Genomic DNA, 21,238 nt, shown 5'->3' on the forward strand with positions numbered 1-21,238 from the left:
TAAAACATGGCTACATTCTACTTTCTGGAATCTGTGAATGTTTTATACCTATATACACACACATAAATATATAACGTATATATAATAGATATATAACATACACACACACACACACACATATATATACGGACTTTGCAACGTGATTAAGTCAAGGATCTTGAGATGGTGAGATTATCTTGGGTTATTCAGGTGGGCCCAGTTTGTGGTAATTTGTTACGGCAGCCACAGAAAACTAGTACACCTATGACAAGCCATCTGACCTGTCTACCGAGATAAGTACTGCCACATCTCATTTCTCAGTTGTGTTAAGACTGAAAATAGTGGAAAGGAGATTTAAAGGTGCATACAGTCTATACATCTTTTATATGGTGTCTACTCTACAGGTAAGCTATTAGAATTAGGTAAGCCCACACCAGGCTACATGGCACACAGACTGATGGGAAGGGAACAGAGATGATATCTAGGAACTGGTAAATATGTGCAAAAGCAAGCAGATCAGTGAGGTCCACCAGCAGGAAGCCAGGTCCTAACCACAGGGTTTCAGAGACAAAGTCTAGATCCTATGGCTATGAGCAAATTCTGGTGCTACAGTCTCAGCAGGCACCAAAGAACAAAAAGAAAAAAGAAAATTGGATATAGGATGTAGTGGAAAAACCACATGTTCTTATGTTAGAGATAACAGGCAAAAATGTCGCTCTGCAAATTACTAAACTTGACACAATGATTGAGTTCAGCTAAACCTACGTATTCTTAGTTTAAATGGAATTATATCTACCGTGCTAGATTGTTCTATGAAGATTAAGTGAAATATTAGACATAAAAAATTATATACAGTATTTGGTCCATGGTAGATAACGCTCATACAGTATTAATTTTTTAAGAGGGGAACCACAAATATAGGCCTGACAAGGCAGTAAAAGTAGTTTAGTGTTGTGTTACAGGAACTTGGGATGACACATCTTTTATTTGTTCAGCCTATGATCAGACAGATATCAAATGATACTAAAGATAGAGAAAAAAAGGAATTCAGATAACAAACCTGTAAGAGACCTCACTTATCCAGTTAGAGGTGGTTAAGATGATTCATTAATTAGCTGATAGTTACTGTTTAAGATTAGCCAATAATTCTTTCAAGAATTTTGTATATACATTTCATAATTATTTAATCCTTATGACAACTATATTATACCCATTTTACAGATGAGGAAATAAAGGCAAAGAAAGATTAATTATCTTGCCCGAGGACACATAGCCAGAAGTTACCAAATTTGGATTCTAACCCAGATAATTTAATTAAAGACCTTTCTAAAAGTAAGAAAAGTTATGGTAATATCACCCTTTATGAAAATCATACCCTGTGCTCTTAGTTTATTTATTAGAATATCTGAATATTTACCGTGGGTAAAGGAAATGTTCTTCAATAATCATGACTGGAACCTTTTATTTATGACAAATAACAGTCTCTCTAATTCTCTGCAATTAGTGTGTATCTATCTTCTCATTTAAAACATCTGTGGGCAGAGTTATTTATGATTACAAAGGATCCTCAGACTATTGACAGCTAGAGAAGACTGGTTAACATTTCTTATTATTTAACACATGGACCTACATCTAACCATGGGTATCCATTGTTGGGTATAGCTTTAAATATGATTGTATTCTGCAAGATCATTTTGACCTACAAAAACTTTAATTTGAAACCATCACCCTAATGTGGAATCTTGTGCGTTCTTGTAGGTAACTTGTACTAGAGCGCTCTGCTTCATACTCACAACTACTCCATTGCGGTTAACTCATTCTGCCTGTTCCCCAGGACCATTTATATGAGTCACAATTTAGTTAATGATATTTGGTAACCCAAAAAATTCTTCTAAGCAAATGCAATGTTCCGCTATATTACTATATAAATTCAATACAAGGTCATAAATACATACAGTATTCTGATTATATTTATAAAATAAAATAAATTTCTACCTCTTTTATGAGGAAAAAATCCAAGATTAATTTAGTTCAAGGTAAACCTTAACTAACATGTCAGAGCTTATGCCCTAAAACCATAATAAGTATTCATTGCCTGGTTATCGTTTAAAAGGCATATTCTTTAACTCCATACACTGCTGCATTCTTCCCTGAGGAAAATATCAAACAAAATAAACAGAGGAACAAAGTAGAAATAAGTTAGCTTGATATGATAAATTAAAATTTCTTAATGTGGATGCCTATAAAAGTAATTAATTTTTATAGAAAAGCAGTCAGAATTGAAACTCATTATTTGACACTATAAAATCAATTAGTTAGCATACTAATATAGAATTGTTTTAGGAATATATATCTGTGGGATTACATATTCTGTGTGTGGGTTTTTTTTTTTTTGTATCCCACTTGATGGATAAATTATATAGGTGTAAACTCCCAAGACTCTCCCAGTGAGTTCCATGCTATTAAAAACTTTTAGAATATCATATTGTCCCTTGAAGGAGAAAAAATATATAGAGAAATAGAATGTGATCTAGCTTCCACCATAACGAAAATCTTTTGTCTCCCCACAAACACACCACCTTGAGCATAATGAATCTTTACACTCAAGTATTTATTGACCCCTTCATAATCATCACAGACTACTACTACCTTTCAAATACTATATCTTCTCTTCTAAGGGTTCAAAATGCTCTGATAATAATTTAAATTTCTAACTATCTGTCACATACAACCATAACTGACATGGAACATGGCATACAGAAAACAGTATTTATCTATATACAAGAGAAGTTGCAAAACAAAACATTTATTTTCACTGAACTATTTGAGAATAAAAAGCGGGCATTAGTTTATCTCATTTACAGATAGGAAAGTAAGCAATAAAGTGAAATCTTTTGTTCATATTCACACAGAAAAACTGTGGAAAAAATAAGCTATCTCTGATTTCCAGCTCAATGTGGAACAACTGAAGCTCTACTTTCACTTTCTTGAGAAATAGTTACTTTTACAAAACATATTTGGTCTACTCAAGAAATATATTCAGGTTAATAATCTCCAGCTCAGTCTTTGAGAAATTTATTTTAAACTTCAGCCAAATTCACTGTTTTAATTATGGAAGACTTGCTAGTTTAATAAACCCACTCTACAGCCCACTGCTCAAAGTCTTTGACATCAGAATTCTAATATAGCCAGGTCCAAAATGCAAATGGTGCCATCTGCATTACTACCTCCACTCCAGCAGCACTGTTATTAAATTAATAGCACAGTCTGCAAGAAAGAAACAGCAGGGACTCAAATGATGTGGAACCAGTTGAGTTTCTGTTTAACCTTCAGCAGATAGAAACACAGAGCCAGTTCAGTCATGGTTCGCTTAGTCAATCCGTACTCAAGAGCTGTGTCCAGCTTCTATGACCAAAGGAATTAAGAACCAAAAAAAGAAAGAGAACAGTCAGAAGACATTAGTTTCCTAAGTACAAATATAAATAGGTTTCAACTGAGTGAGCTTCAATGTTCTGATTGTTGAAGAATTGGCTGACCAATCTAGAATGAATTCAAACATTAGGATTAAAGACATAATATCTGTAGAATGATTTGAGCCCTTCACAAAAAGGAAGTACATGAAATATATTTTAAAAACAACAGCAACAACATGTCATTGTATTAATATAAAGTCACATGCTAGTATAATTTAATTGGTACTTTTGTTATTTGAAAATTTACTATCTGCAACTGTGGCATTTACTACAAATAATTTTGCATTAGCTGGTTTATGACATAGCAAATACTGGATAAAATTCCATTTTTATCTCAGAAACAAATTATCTTATTTTCTGTCTGCATTATACAAATACAGTTATTATGAAATCTTTATTTTTGCCCTGGCTCATTCAAAATCATGTGAAACTGACCATTGGGAAAACCTGGGCATGCTTAGAGAATATATTTGCGAACGTCTTGCTTCCTATTAGTTTCTTTAAAGTTTTATGACTATCTCTGTCACCCACAGAAAAGTTATGCTTATAAGATGAGCAAGACAATGCTGGCCTTTCTTAATATGCTTCTGCTGCAAGATTGCTGTAACTGGATTTAGTTCAGTTGAAAGTGATATTCACTATCATGTTGTCACTGTCCATCTACCTCTTAAAGCTGTGCAGGAGAGCCATGGGGCTCTCTTATATGACCTCTGCCATGAGGTCATATAATGACTCTGCATTTCTGCACCAAAGATTGTAAAGATATTGCATGACAGAAGGAATTCAGGTTAAAACAAAAATAAACTCTGACATGTTACAGTAGCTTCTTAAAGAAAAAAAATATTTCCTCAGAACGTCAATATATATTTGAGCTACTCTCTTAGTAATTGTAAATAATTAAAAAATTGTTACATATTTTGAAGTTACTTTGATTCCAATTATAAAGTATTATTTATGTTATTTATACATTTATAACTGAAATTCACTAGGAGTAAATGTACTTATTTAATTTCAAAAATGTTACAAAAAACACTAAACATGAAAATTTTTCTTTCTCCCATGTGAATACACAAAAATGTATCTTTAAATGAAGAATAAACATAAAATTAAACATTTACCTTTAGTTTGTATTTTCCTTTCAGGTCTCTCTTGTTTTTCAGTCTTATCTTTGTGGATTTCTAAGAAAAAATAGAATTTATAATTTTAAAACTCTGAAAATGTATAAAATCTAAGCCATAGCTATGACCTAAACTTCATAAACCTACCACAAAGTTTAAATTATTATACAGTCACTAACAAGTTTATTGGAGTCTAAAAGAGTCTTTGTAACATATTGCTAAACAAATCACTTATTTATAGAAATAAGGGAAAAAATGGAGTTATCTCAAAATTAGAGTTATTTGGAAAAGCTTAAGCATTTAATAGACAGAGCTATGTTGTCACCATTTTCAGTGCTAAAATTGGTCACAAACTATAATTATGTTTTATTTCAATTACTCTCAATACAAATTAAGACTCCTTAATAAGAATGTCATTTAGATTTAGGAAGATTTCGTTTTTACATATTAAATTAACAATTTGTGAAATGAACTGTAACAACTATCTAATAGGAAATACATCTCAGAAGTATTGACTTTGAGCTATGTTTATAATCAGCATTTGGCATTACATTTAACCAATAATTACTGCAAGCAGATATGACACATTTCATAGAATAAGTTAGTTGTACGTTTTTTTCTAAACATCAGGTTTTAGTAAATATATTCAATTTTCTGCTAGCTTCAATATACACACATTGCCAAGGCTAAGAAAATGGAGTTAATTCTGAATTTGCAGTTAATTTGGATAGAAGTAAATCTGAGATTAGAGTTTACAAATATGATTACTACCTTTGAAAAGTGACTTAATTTTAAATATCATGTTTTTTCTTAGAAAAATGCTAATGAGGTTTACTTATTTATTTATCACAACTTTATTCCACAGATGGTCTGAGATGGTGTTAATTACTGTACACATTTTAAAATCTCCATTTGTAAATTTGCATTTGCATTTTTGTAATTTTTCCAAAAGTCTACTAAATTAAGATCAACCATAGAAACACCCTAAATATCTTCAGAAAAGACAGCCACTAGCTTTCATTCATCTGTTAAGGAGGTAACCACCATTGTGAAGATTTTCTTCCTAATTTTCCTCATTAATCAGTCATCTTGCTATTTACAGGGTCACTAATCAACTTTTATCTCAACTCTGACTTTGAATATGGTGATGGAGATATGAACAGGTAAGGCACTCATTCTTATCTCTGAAAACAGTTCTCCAAAATGCAAGGAAATATCTCCAAATGATATAGGAAATGTCCAACTTTCTGCCTCTCTCACCATTTTGTTTATTTCTTCTCTGGTCTCCAAATTTTACTCTACAGCAAGGTTTCTTACCTTAACACTATTGACTTTTTGAATTAGGTGAAGCATTATTTGGGGAAGGGGCTATTTTTTTGCATTTTAGGATATTCAGCATCATTCCTAGCCTCTACCTTTTAGATGCCAGTAAACCCCATATCCACCTCCCAATCTTGACCATGAAACATGTCCAGAGACTTTGCCAAATGTCTCCTATAGGGCAAAATGAACCCTAGTTGAGAACCACTGCTCTAAACTCACATGATAACCAGAGTAATCACTATCACTGTCCAGACCTATACTATCCAATGCAGTAGCCATTAGACATGTGTGCATATTAAGGACATGATACATGGTTAATCCAAATTGAGATGTGCTATAAGTGTAAAATATACACTAGATTATGAAGACTTAGAATAAAATATAAGTAAAATATCTGATTAATAATTTCTATGTGAACTACATTTTGAAATGATATTTTGGTCATATTGGGTGTGATGGTTTTATTAACGGCTTAGTTTGGCTAGGCTATTATCCGAATTTATTTTATTGAACACTAACCTAGAGTTGCTTGCAGGTATATTGCAGATGCAATTAAAATCACTAATTGGTTGACTTTAAGTAAGATGATTTTGCAGATTTTGTATAATTTGGATGGGCTTCTCTGATTTCTTTGGAAAGCCTTAAAAACAGGCCCGAGATTGACCAGGGCAAAAGGAGAAATTCTGCCTCTGAATGACAACTTTGGTTGACAGCTTCTAGGCTCAACTTGCCTATGATCCTCCCTTCCTGACTTCCTGTCTTATGGGTTTAAAAATGCGTAGCCAGTTACCAATATTTGCGTAAGCCAATTCCTTGTACTAATTTTTTTAAAAGTATAAAAGTATCTCCAAAATATTCTATTGGTTCTACTTCTCTGTTTAATCCCTGACTGATACATTGAATTAAATAAGATATATTATTAAAGTTAATTCTATATTTTTCTTTTTACTATTTTAAATGTGGCTACTGGAAAATTTTAAATTACATATGTGGCTCCTATTATATTACTACTAGACAGGTCTAATGCAGGTCTAATCCCAGGGGGAGCAAAGGACCTATATAAAACTTTAGGTCATCCACAGGGACAAATTGATTTCAAATGAACTGAAAAAACAAACTTGATATTCTCTCCTGTCAATACTGTTTTGCTTCCTCCCTCCTCTCCAAACCAACAGATGTTATGAAGAAGACTGGTGCTTTGTTTAATTCAGGTCCATAAAGCAAGCAAAATATCAAAGATTTAGAATGATCTTTGGATATACTAAGGGAGTTTGCCTTTAAGAGATCATACCTTATTCCCAGTAGGTATTAACTGGAATACAGAGATGGCATGAAATTTTTAAAACTGAAAAAATGCATGGAATGCTACATTCACCACATAATGGGGAGGCCTTAAAATTGTCATTTAGAATAATGTTTTTTGTAGAGGTAGGGGTGTGTGCATATGTGTGTGTATACACATGTGTCTTCCGTAGACATCAGCTGACCATTCAAAAGAATAAAGAAGGGATTCTGGAGCTCACATGGGAGAATAAGACGTGAATTAGACTCTTACATAGAATCTGGTGCTGAAGGCCACCTTGCCTGAAAAATCCTGTCGAATCTCCCAGTTTAACTTAGATTTTGGAGAAAAGACTGGACCAGAGTGGTGGTGGTTTTGGGGACTAGAAAGACAGTCCTTGTTGATCATACTAGGGTTTTCTGCAAGGTAGGTGTAAATTTGCACATCAGAAAACAGGTGAAAGAAGTACTAGCAGGAGCTACCTTGCTCCTCTTAGCTCTTATCCTGACAAAGGGAATGAGTGCTAGGTAGTAGCAATAATTGAAATGAGCTAGGAACCATCCTGAACAACAACAAAAAAAGACAAATCTCAAAAAGACTAGGGTCAAGACCACTACTCAGGTGAAGGGAAAGGCCAGGGTAAATATATTATCTCCCTTTCCCAAATACATGAAAGGGAGGTAACTCTAAAGTGAAAGGCAAATACTTGCATGTTGGATACACTTCATTATAAGCTTTACTTAAGCAAAAACAAAAATGAATAAAGGAAAATTCGACTGAAAAAATAGTAATTTATTTCAGAACAGTTATTTTTTACTCTGTGGTAAGTAGAGTAGATGCAACCTAGTTCTGCAACTTAGATCATTCTCACAGGTAAAGCCTCATTTTTTATTTTCCTTATTCTGCACTTCAGCCTTAGAACAAACTAAGACAACCTCACTGCTCTGGCCAGATGCAGGCAGTTTTCTTGTAAACAGAGGTCACCCGTTCTTAAAAAGATACACACACAGTAAAGTCTCTACAGCTCACAACAAAGTATACAAACTTACATAGGCAGATTTTTGTTTTACAGGTACATTATCGACTATTTTTTAGCTGAAATATTAATATTTCTACAGAGGCAAGCATAGATAAACACAGCTGAACTAGTAAAGACATACACCCACCTACATTTCTTTGCTCAGGAAGACAAAAAATTATTTCTGATGATTCAGACTTAAGGGGAAATTAAATGTTTCTCTGCATATTTTATTGCAACTTTGCATTTTCTTTAGGGACTGGATTCCATCACTGGTGTCACTGACTGTGGATATCTGATGTCAGAAGAATCCAGTAAAGCCTCCACATGGTGTGCCAGTTCTGTCGCCTTACACTTTAGCCAGGAAATGATGACCATTCAAACTCCTGTCCAATTCAGTAACATGTTACTAACTTAGACTTTGGAAAGATACTTTTCTCATAAGAAGGCAATGCCTGATTTGTTACCTTCAATTGCTCTTTCCAGCTAAGGCTATATTTGTATAAATTGGAAAATCAAATTTAAAAGATTCAAGTCATTAAAGGTGGAAATTTGTTGTCTCACAATCTTCAAATAAAATTAAATTTTCTATATTATGTTATTACTAGCTTCTGGCTATTTAATAATTTGCAAAGACAGGTGAATGTCTCCACTTAATATAACATGAAATAATGTATAATAGCATAAAACTTTATTTAAACATCATGACACTTTTTGAGGACCAGTTCACTTAAACCTGAACCAAACCTGGATACAAGAGACTTAGAAGAAAGGCACGGCAGTCATTATTCACCTCCACATATATGTCCTTTGCAATTAGGTGGAGGTCCAATGTCTCTGAAAAGGTGTTAAGTCTCAGCACCAGATGCTAGTTGGAATCATAAGCCACATTTGTAACCGGTACATCTTGAAAAATGTTTTGTATCTTAGAAAGCACAAAGGTCAAAGTATCTTAATCCACGTGTGAGTCTGCCCATAAATTCTTAAAGATAGGAGTTTCTATTTGAATTTTGAGAAGGGGAGAAGGGAAAAAGACACGGGAAAAAAAGTTACAATTATCTTAATGTGTTAGGAGGCAACAAAGGGAAATCCCTTCATTCTACTGAGTCACTGGCAGCTTTGCCTAATAAGAAAGAATTAGTACTCCACTAAAGTTGCCGGTGTCAGTAACGGTTTCAGGGGCACTGAAGGATTTAAGAGAAGGGCAAATTAATTTCAAAGAATGTAGGAAGTGTATTTCTACTTCTTTTACGACTCCTGACTTTGCCCTAACACTTTTCTGGCAGCTGGTAGGGAGGTATGAGTGAAGATAAGTGGAGGAAAAGGTAGTATCTCCTCTTAGATTCTTACCACTATTCATCTCTCACTCCAAGACTAAAAGCTTTTGAAATTCAAAGAAAACATTATCATACTAGGCTTAAATGCATTTATAACTTTATTTCATTAAGGAACTCAGAGAATTTAAACTCCGACTTTCATGGTTTATCATTTAACGGCGATAGCAATGAAATATATGTTCCTCACACAGACTGGTTTTCCAAAGTACAATGCCAAACAGAGGAGGAGTTATAATAATTTATTATGCTGCTGAGAATAAGTAAAAACTAGTCATATTTTTAGATTATTCTTTATTTCAGGATTCCAATGATCTGCAAATAATTATTTTAATTATTTTAATCATCATCATCTGAAAGATGTTATAAATCTATAGTATACCAACATAATTAAAATATGCATTTTGATAGGAAAATGTAGACATAGATAAAACTATTAAAAGATCTATACAAAAATATTTGCATCTCTGACATCCATTAAAATACAGCTTAATGTTGAAGATAATTAACACTGGAGTCAATCTACTCTATTCAAATCTGATTTCCATACTTACTAGCTGTGTGAACTTCATTTCCTCATCCATAAAATAAGATTAACAGTAGTATCTACCAGATAGGATTATATGGGGATTAAAATAAGTTAAAATGTAAAACATTTAGAGCATCATTTGTGTCAAGAAAGCATCATGTGAATGCCAGGTATTATTATTACTTGTCTCTCTTTCTCACTAAATAACTAAATTTGATGAGGGCAAGAATTATGTCTATTTTGTTCCACATTAAATTTTCAATGCCTAACATGATGACTAGAATATACTAGACACTTGAGAAATGCATACTACTTGAAAAAATATTCAACCATGATTACAGGTTATCAATTCTTGCATATTTTAGAAAGTGGTGATGGATCATATTTTACTTGTTTTTATGATACAACTTTCAAAATACCATTTAACTACTAAAATGATTATAGTTGAAAATTTGAAAAAATATTTCATTTCTAAATATTATAAATTTCTATTAGAAATACAGGGGAAAGTTGCAAGATTTTACTACTTATGGAAATAAGATATGCCAAAGGGGCCGGGCGCGGTGGCTCAAGCCTGTAATCCCAGCACTTTGGGAGGCCGAGACGGGCAGATCACAAGGTCAGGAGCGAGGCCATCCTGGCTAACACGGTGAAACCCCGTCTCTACTAAACAATACAAAAAACTAGCCGGGCGAGGTGGCGGGCGCCTGTAGTCCCAGCTACTCGGGAGGCTGAGGCAGGAGAATGGCGTGAACCCGGGAGGCGGAGCTTGCAGTGAGCTGAGATCCGGCCACTGCACTCCAGCCTGGGCGACAGAGCGAGACTCCGTCTCAAAAAAAAAAAAAAAAAAGATATGCCAAAGGTATTTATAAACTGTAACGATTGGCCAGGTGCAGTATCTCACACCTGTAATCCCAGCACTTTGGAAAGCTGAGGTGGCCAGATTGCTTGAATCCAGGAATTGAAGACCAACCTGGGCAACATGGTGAAACCCCATCTCTACAATAAATAAAAAAAATAAAAATGAGCTGGGTGTGGTGGTGCACACCTGTAGTCCGGCTACTTGGGAGGCTGAGCCAGGAGGATCCCTTAAGCCCAGGAGGTTGAGGCTGCAGTGAGCCATGATGGTGACACTGCATTTCAGCCTGGGCAACAGAGTAAGACCCTGTCTCAAAATAAATACAAAAATAGAAGAGAAAACAGAAAAACAATTGCAACAATTGAAAGTTTTTTATATTTCAGAAATGTTTTTCATATTGTTTTTTCTAGAGCACTAAAAAGCTGAATTGTAGGTAAATTAAGGACATTAAGCATGTTTTTAACATTGCTTTATTTCAAAATTTACTTATAGATGCTCATACAAAAACTAGATAAACTATAAGTGAATATATTATGCCTATAAGAAAACGTTAATAAAATATAACTATTTCAACAGAAAAAAATCGGGAGCAAGATTTAAAAATGGAAAATACTACTTAACTGAGCTTAAAGGAAGGGACTCAAAATTTCTCTTCCCTTTATTCTGCAGGTTTAATATTATTACATTTCTCTAGCATTCCTTATTACTGATTAGGGTTTTTCAGTGATAATCTACATTTTATTTTGCCTTATAACACTTGTCTCTATATTTATGGTATTCTATATGCAGAAATTATGAAATTTAACCCTTTACTAAATATATTTATGCTGGACATTTGAGAGGACAAGGATAGACTTAATGATCCTCTTGGTAGTCCAAGTGAAGAGTTTTCAAGTATAATGGAGAATTTTCTTGTTCTCATGACATGTGCTGAATGTCCCATAGGAACAGACAATTACTCAAAGGGTGTAATCTCTAAAACTTCAACAAATTCCAAGTGAAGAGTCACTTCATCGGTTTTTCTTCTTCCTTATTAGGCTGTTTAATTTTTTCAAAATGTTTACATAAGATCTGTGTCTGCCACAGTGCCAATGTTACTAATCATCAGGCCAATGCATTCTCCCCAGAGTCTCTGAGCTCAACTTCCATATGTAACTGGGAAGAGAGGCCACAGGTATTCAAAATGAGAAGGCTGGTAGTAGCAACAACCAATGGAATCAAAATTGGTGAAAATAGAATGTGTCAGTGATTCCTATGAATGACTTGATTTTGTAGTGACATATTTCTAAGTTATTTTATTATATTACATGTATTTTGCTTATGATAGTTTTGATCTACTTACAATCATACCAAAGTTTGCTGCTGAGTAGATAGATAGTTTGTAATTTTTGTCTAAGACCTTACATGGCCAGTTTAAAGCATGCTATTTTTCTCTATTAATATGGCAAACTGTTAATAAATTCAAAATGTTATCAATTGAAGATTTTCAAATGACAGATTTGAGAAGTTAAAAGGATAATCTCAGGCTGGGCGTGGTGGCTCACGTCTGTAATCCCAGCACTTTGGGAGGCCGAGGCGGGCGGATCACAAGGTCAGGAGATCGAGATCATCCTGGCTAACATGGTGAAACCCCATTTCTACTAAAAATATAAAAAATTGAGCCAGGAGAATGGCGTGAACCCGGGAGGCGGAGTTTGCAGTGAGTCGACATCGTGCCACTGCACTCCAGCCTGGGCGATAGAGCGAGACTCCATCTCAGAAAAAAAAAAAAAAAAAAAAGGATAATCTCTGTCACCAAGGCAATCATCCTGATTCTTTTAAGATGACAATTCTGTTTATTAAATTATTAAAAGCGTTGTGTATTTCAAAGAAAGCATCGTATTATGGTATTATGTTTTCTCTAGATACCTCACAAGCAACGATGAAATAAAATGCCTTCTTACATTATTTCCCATTTTAATATTAAAAAATTCAAATTATTTATTCACCTAAACATAGAATCTTTATTTGTAAGAATCTGCCAATTGTTATTAGGGCACAAAAGATTAATTGTAAGAGATGAACAGGCAAATCTTGTTATCTATTTAGTGACTAATTAAATAATGCCAAACACAGTTATTGTGCTGAATTATCAATATTTTAAATAAATATTCCAGATTACCTGTAGGTATCTATATATTCTTTGATTTTCTAATACTTTTTATGTTTGATTGGTAAACAAATATTTCTGGGAAAAGTGTACTACTCACCATTGATGAAGACTATAAAAAGGAATATTCTTTCCCCCTTGAAGCACCTACTGTGTGTATGACTAAATGGGCAACCACTACAGATACAGTGATAGGAAGATATTAAGAACAGCTTCTTTCACAGGTGTTGAAGCCCATAAATGTAAATTATTTTGGATCTTTATTTTATAGTGTTTGATTACTTGGTAAGATAAGCTGAACTTTATCAAGAAAAAATAATAGATTCAACACTGTATACTAATGATCCTTAAAAATTTTCAAAAATAAATATACTAAGATGATATCTACCTAATCTCACTTTTGCCATTAAATTTGTTATCTTAGGTTAATTCATTTTTCTCTTTGAATTTTATTTTCTCCATCTATAAATGATATATCATTTCCCATGTGTACATAAACCAGACAGAGGTAGAAATTATTGCAAATAATACATTTTATAGATAACCAATGGTGAAGTTTGCAGATTTGGAGATCTGAGTATGATTTTGGCTGTGTTAGCATGTTTCATATTTGAGGATAAGTGCTAGGTAAGACCGATGTGTCTGTACATCAGAATTATCTGGGGGAGATTTTAAAACATATTCCTGAGCTACAACTCAGATGTTATTAACTTGTCTCTCATGGCAAGGAAATTTTTAGAAATCTACAATTTAAATAAACTCTCAGGTAATTTCAGAACCACAGTCCAAAGTGAAACTACTGTCTTGATCAATGTTTCTCAAATTTTAATGTGCATATGAGTCATTGGGGATCTTAAAAGGCAGATTTTGATTTATTATGTCTAGATGGAGCTTAGATTCTGCAATTCTAAATAGGTTCCATATGATGCTAACATTGCTGGTCCATGGGTCATGCTTTGAATTTCAAAGCTCTAGTCCAGATGAAACTCTTGAAAAAATTATCAATGTATGGCATCACAATTTAATCATAGAATTGTAAAATATCATAGCTAGAAAATACCTGGACATCAGTAAATCTGGCAGTTTTGTTTTACAGGTGTGAGAACTGAGAGCCACTGAAGTGATCTGACCATAGCCAGTTAACAGCACAAAGGGAAAAAATACCAATACCTCCTTGTTGCATTCATTCAAGCTTATCTCAATCATGTTTAAAATTTTGATATGTTCAGATGATGAGCATCAACTATCAATAGTTACTCCAATGGCTCAGGTCAATGCGACAGTGATATATATACTAACTTAGTTTGCATCCTATCATTCATGTTTTGGGATTTTGAACAGTAGATTTATATATACATACACTAGTCACTGTGTGTAAAAAAATTGTGCAGTTATGCACTTATCCTCGACTGTCTCCCTCACTGGCCTCAGGATGCATAAAATTTTCTATTTTTAGAATTACTCTTTTGGGTTGCAATGGCTCTCACCCTGATTATGAGTTAGAATAACATTGTGGAGATTTTAAAACTTCAACTATTTAAGGTTTGAGCCCTAGAGATTCTTATTTAGTAAATCGGAGATGGGAGGTAACCTGGAATTCTGAATTAGAAACAAAAATTAGATGACGTAGACATTTGTGGCTTTCCTGCTAGAATCCATTATTCCTGATAACATTCCTCTTAATTTTAGGAACCACTTTTTTCCCCATGCTAACCTACCGTTCAGTTTCAAGGACGGGTGCCCATTTCATAGGCCTTGACAAAGTGCATATTTCATCTCTCTGTCCAACTGATTGACTCCAGCAAGGATATGCTACTAAATCCAGATTAATGGGAGTGAACCAAATGCTTTTGCAGAGACATTGGGGAAGAGAACAGGCTCTTCTACTGAGTTGTTAAGGTAAAATAATTTGGGCCTCAACTTTCTGATCCCCATAAGAGCCACTAGGAGAGAAAAACCTGCCTGAGACTGAAACAAATGAAACAGAGGAAGGAAAGCAGGTTCCAGAAGTGAAGAAAGAGGATTTATTAATAACGTGATTTAAAAAAAAAAAAAACCGTATCAAGTCATTTCGGAAGCCAACTCTCGCTCTGTCGCCCGGGCTGGAGTGCAGTGGTGCGATCTCGGCTCACTGCAAGCTCTGCCTCCCGGCTTCATGCCATTCTCCTGCCTCAGGCTCCTAGTAGCTGGGACTACAGGCGCCCGCCACCATGCCTGGCTAATTTTTTGTATTTTTAGTAGAGACGGGGTTTCACCTTGTTAGCCAGGATGGTCTGGATCTCCTGACCTTGTGATCCGCCCACCTCGGCCTCCCAAAGTGGGGTTACAGGCGTGAGCCACCGCGCCCGGCCAAAAAAGTTTTGTTTTGTTTTTTTTTTTTTTCATTAAGCAAGTGTGAATTGGATTTTGGTCTCTCATGGGCAAAATAGTTCTAATTAAGACATCACTTGAATCTGACACACAGAGTTGAGAACCATTGGTAAGGCTTCCGTTATGCTTTTTTTATTGTTGTTTTATTTTTCAACAGACCCTTTCTAAATGAAAATCTATAAAATAGGTAAAACTTTACACCATCTGCATTCAACTAGCACATTAGTTTCTCTTGAATTTGAAACAGGAAACACAGAACTGCAGAGAGAAGATTCTGAAATACATTAGACCTAACAGCTTCCCCCCCACATCCTTTTCTCTATTACTCATCTTAGGTACAGGTAGAAATATAACACCAATGAAATTATTCTTGCTCCAAGAAGAACTACATAAAATGATTGGGCCTGAGTTGAGTTGCTTCAGAGACTCTTTTAATACCTTCTGATGTTGGCACCAAAACCTGATCTCTTGCTTTCCTTGGCCTGTTAATTCAGGCTCTGCTTCGACCCACCATTATTTGTTTCATCAGTCTGCCGGTCTTGACAGAGATGAGCTCTTTTAGTAGCACGAAGTGTTACATTTGCCTGAGTCATTGGTCTCAGAGTTTACTTCTTAGCAACTACCTGGAGAAGTGACTGGATCCTACATCTCCTTTTACCTCCCCCTCCTCAGCCTTTTTCATTTTGAGCCAACCTCCACATCTACTGTCTATTCTCTCTGGGCTTTGTCCCGCTCCCATCCCCATCACAAGTCTGATCCATGCTTGGGAAAGACAGGCAGAAGATAAAGCTCTAAGCTCCTCGTGCAGCCTGAGAGCGATATGCAATGGTGCAGTTATGGAGATGAGTTTTGATCTAGATTTATTTAGAGGCGATATCCAAAGATAAATGTATACTTAACAATGTTACTAGGGCCTACCTAGTAACCAATATTCTGAGGCTATGAATTTTAACAAGTTTAGTCATCTTTCCATTCTCCTTCCTTTTTTCATGCACCGTATTTTCCAGACACTTAATGTTCAGCCTGGTGTAAACCACTGAAGCTGCCAGCAAAGATGGATGCAATGAAAGCTCTGACACACACATACGTCCATCCATCTAACTCCCGATGACGCGATACAACCTTCTGAATGGCCTCATCCTAAAATCTTGAATATTTATGATGCTTAAATTTTCTGGCTCTTTCTCATTCACTCTGACTGCAAGAGCTATTGTGGATTGTAATAAAGTAAGAAAAATATACAATGAAAGAACTGAGTTAAAATTTACCAGGCAGTTCTTTTCAACTCGCAGAGCTTTAGGGAAATTTAAACATGCAACTATAGGGGGAAATGTAATTTGTTTTGCTCTAAGTGAGGAATCTCTTCCTCTGCCATTGACACGCATCAAGTACAATCTCATAGAACATCAGCCTTTATATTGGGTCCAGCTTATCCTTAAGGACAATTTCTTATTTCAAAGAGCAAGTAGTTCGCAACAAAGGAAATTAAACATAATGTAGATTAGCTTCTGATGCTTTCCTCTAAGGCAAGAGTAAACCTATAGCCCACAAGGCCACCATGCTCCTAAAATTAAAGATCAGTTTCTCCTGTCCAAAAAACTAAATGTGCATAACTCTGAATGACTACAATTATTCTTTCTTAACTTTAAAGCTACATGTCAGGAAAAAGACATTACAAAACCTAATTTCTTGTTAGGAGCCTATTATTCTCCTCTAAAATTACATATTCCAAAGATATAAATGCTGTAATGATTATTCTTACATACAGATATATTATAGATAGAGGTTTAAGAATAAACTATAAAAAGGAGATAGAGATAGGTGTATCTGTTAAGTTGCACTTAAAAGTGTTAGTACCAGTATTTTATTAGTAAAATAAACCAGTAATAAACCAGTATTTTATTTTTGAACATAAATAGAGAAAAACACTAAGATACCTATGCTGAAAAAACGTATATTTTTTAACTTTGCATTAAGACTTTTGGATTTTCACGCTCTCTCTTTATTTCCCTCCCTTTTTCTTTCTCTCTGAGTGTGTGTTTGTGTATGTGTATGTGCGTGTGTGTGTGTGTGTGTGTGTGCATCTGTCACTGAGTCTGGCCCTGGTTTTAACTTTAACTTTGGGTCTTTATGAATAATTAAGCAAATTAAAATTAATTCATATTTCTAACAAATAGAGTATATCCATTTATGATATCATTACTATTATTCATATTTTCATATTCTTTCAGTTCAATTTATTAATGATAAAATCATATAAAGATTTACCCTCATCTCTATCAAATATACAATGCCCCAACTATTCTATCTTATTTACTGTCTTGTTTGATCATGTATTCATTAAACTTTTAACTGTGGTATTTGCAGGACATTTTACTAAGTAAGGTGATCTTTTACACCTTTGCAATTACTTAAGCTATAAAATAACATGTTGCATTGATCCTGATGCTAGCAATACCACATCAAAACTCCATTATGGTAATTTATTATTTTATTTAATAAATTTTCATCATTAGTCTTTAGCAATGTGGTAAGCACATAGTACATGTTCTCTTCTACCAGCTCATTGCTTGTCTTATAGAAAACACTTGAAAAAGATTAATTGAAAAATACATTTGTTGATTGAGTTTAATCCCAGAAGGCATAAAACATGTCCATATTCTGTATTAGTGATTAGCTAAGGATATATATTGTGCCATCATGAAATCTTACACCTCTGTGCTTTGCTCTCACTCAGAAACCTAGGAGTTACCCAGAAAGCAAAATGTTTATTTTCTATTACAATCATGTTCAATTTTTTCCCTTTTACATTTCTTAGAAATTTTGCAAAACTCTGCATCCCTTCCCACAAGTTCTAAAATTTTTCATCATAAGTTAAAGGATTACAAGTGATATAATTTATAGATTATTGTAAATGTTGACATTTAAAAATAAAGTTGACATATCCCTTTTAAAAACTGAGTTGATGGAATCCAAACACTATAATATTTTTAGATGTCATTATCAACTTAAAATATTTATCAAAAAATTATTTCTTAACATTTGGAAATTTTTTATCTTTCTCTTTTTAAATTCATATTTTCATTCCACCTCTCTCATACAAATTTTACTCAAGAGCTACATTGTGATTCTCTAAGAAAAAAATTGTGTATATTGAAATTTCAAAATTTCCTTCATATTCTGTGATTTCATATCCTGTAATATATTAACCTTTAGACTATAAAAATCTAAGAATCTAAAGGTTAATATATTGCAAATCTTCATAAGTTATTATTAAACCTGAAAAGTGGAATTTTTTTTTAGAATGCCATCTAGTGAATGGGGCTTTAAAAGTAATTCACCTATCTGTGGATTAATGTATTTTACAGTTAGAATAAGACAGGGTTCATCAACAAATCTAGCCCTATATTTTACTTTTAAAGATACAAATATTGAGAAGCCTTATGCACATCTGTACACACACACACACACACACACACACATACAATATTACTAGGGCAATGTTACTTAATTTTTTTGTCTTCTTCCAAGTAATGTCAAATGACATGAAGAACCAACAACAAATTTATTTATATCTGAAGTAGAAATAGTACAGTTATAAACCTGGGCATGCTCTCAAGCAGATCAATTTTAGAAAAACACTCAAATAGCATTCAATTCCTTTAAATCTCTCCACTCTTATTTACCCCTTAGAAAATGAGGTGTTAACATGTCCATGATGTATACCCCAGTGTGAAAAATATTGCTTAAAAGCACACTTCCAGATAGTATACCACTATATACAGAAAATAATTATTTCAGAAAATGCGATTTATAATAAATAGTATTTGGTTTTCATAGTTATAATTTGTAGATAATTGTGTATTAAAATATAGTACTTTCTAATGATTCAGTGCCTTGGGGTCGCATCATGAAGTGTTTTGTAATAGAACTAGGTATTTTAAAATTTTGACAAGTTGAAAAATAACTATGCATGAAGAACATAAAGGCACTAGGTACTACATGTAATACCCTGAAGCTATATTTATATATTACAACTGATTCCACGGACTAACAGAATCAGATATTTCATCCATATTAATAATCCGTTTAATAATCAATACTGCAACCCTGAGATTAGTTGACTACACCATTATTCCATATCAAATTAAGAACTGCAGACTTCAACCACAAATAACAAGCTGGCTGAATTGTTATTTTGTTAAGAATAGCAATAACTCAACAAATAAAACTAAGTGTATTCAAATAAAATGTTTTAGGTAGACATAGGACAGTAGAATAAAAAATGCTACAGCCTGATAATTTAGGCAATATAAAATGACTAAATATTATTGAAATATATGAATTGACAAGAGTATTAATGAGGAGTCATTTAGATGGGTGAAAATCAAATGTTTTAAGAGACTATCATTCTACATTGCCCCCAAATTCTTTCTTAAACCAAAATTTGTAAATGTAAAAATGAATAAAATAACCTATAAGACAAGAGTAATGTATAGAATTTTTCGCCTAATAATAATGTTAAAAGTATACTTAAAATGTAAAATATATATTATAAATGTTTTATAAAATATTACCTACTACTTTAAAGCTCTCATTGTCTCTATACTTCTATGAAAGAAAAGCTTACACATAAAAAATAATTATTACAATGAAATGATCTTCTTGAGTTCACTTTCAATTAGGGTTTATTATTACATAGCCTCTGTACTCAAGATAGGGCAGCTGAGATTTTTACTTAAATGTCAATTTTTTTCATGCAACTGTGAATAATACTATTAAGAAAATATATTCGGTGATTTAAAGTCAATTCCCCTAATTTTGAGTATGTAATCTTTAAAGACATTAGTGTACATGTGTTGAAGGACATATATCCTTTAGACTATTTTTGACTAATCAGCATTTCTAACATTTTTTAAAAGTACCCTAAACAACTATTTAATAGTTTTTCTGGTAAAAATTTGATTTGCTCAATCAAGGAAATAATTTAAGAAACAATAGTAAAACAGCTTTGTATGAATTTGCAGTTTATACTAATTACTATATGAAGCTTCATTTTTAAATAATTTCAAAGAAAAATTTAAATCACAAGAAAAAATTTTTTATTAAATGGTAAATATTAATTTATGAAAAATATGGCTTTATGATAGTCTTATGGAATTCAGTTTATAAGTATAAATGAGCAAACATCATTTATCTGTTTTCCCTTCTTCCATTTCCAATGAAAATAAACATGCATAAGCTGTTATTTCCAGATAATGACTAATAGCTCACTTAAAAGTTGTCTATGTTCACTCTCTATGGGAAATCAGCTACAGAAAGATGCTGCTCCTGATCTCTTGAAGTTTATAGACAAATCTAGAATCTCTAAACCTGAATTTCATGGTTGAAGTTTGTCTTGAGTGCTCGAGTTCTCATTCTGGATTTCTAGGTGTAGAAACCCTTCCTTTCTCCTCACAGAGCTTTATAAACATTTCCATTCCTGGATGCCTTGCCACAGTTGAGTTTGACTGGCTTAGCTCTTTTTTGCTGCATAAGTTACAAATCCAAAGTTTCTAATTTAACATACACTAAGTGGATTTTACCCCAGATAGTGTGAGGTACTCATCATTTTCTCGGGGAAGGCTGAAACTGTAAGTTTGGATCCTGCTGTCTGAATCCACAGTAGGTATTAGGAGACAGCAACAGAAGCCAGGGGTATCTTCCTGAGTAAGTACCTTCGACAGCCTGCCTATGTGTAGCAGTGACTAAAACATTGCAATTGTTTTAAATCTGGCTTAAATATTGGCTCTTTTCTCACAACA

The 21,238-nt window shown here is 33.7% G+C and overlaps 1 protein-coding gene across 2 annotated transcripts in view; it reads right to left on the reverse strand.

Annotated features, from left to right (window-relative positions):
- Positions 1-21,238, reverse strand: part of TRDN (triadin) — a 431,045-nt gene that overhangs the window by 316,376 nt on the left and 93,431 nt on the right. Inside the window, exons 5-6 of one of the 2 annotated variants that reach the window (XM_033234447.1) lie at positions 4,571-4,630; positions 2,774-3,384 (exon numbers count right to left, since the gene is read on the reverse strand). In XM_033234447.1, the coding sequence (XP_033090338.1) occupies positions 3,365-3,384; positions 4,571-4,630 (80 nt within the window). In that variant the 3' untranslated portion in view covers positions 2,774-3,364. Of the gene's footprint in view, positions 1-2,773; positions 3,385-4,570; positions 4,631-21,238 lie in introns of those variants that run through there. The other variant, XM_033234448.1, reaches the window with a different exon arrangement.

Source organism: Trachypithecus francoisi, unplaced genomic scaffold (genome assembly GCF_009764315.1).
Source record: "Trachypithecus francoisi isolate TF-2019V2 unplaced genomic scaffold, Tfra_2.0 Lachesis_group15, whole genome shotgun sequence".
NCBI classification, from domain to species: Eukaryota; Metazoa; Chordata; class Mammalia; order Primates; family Cercopithecidae; genus Trachypithecus; species Trachypithecus francoisi.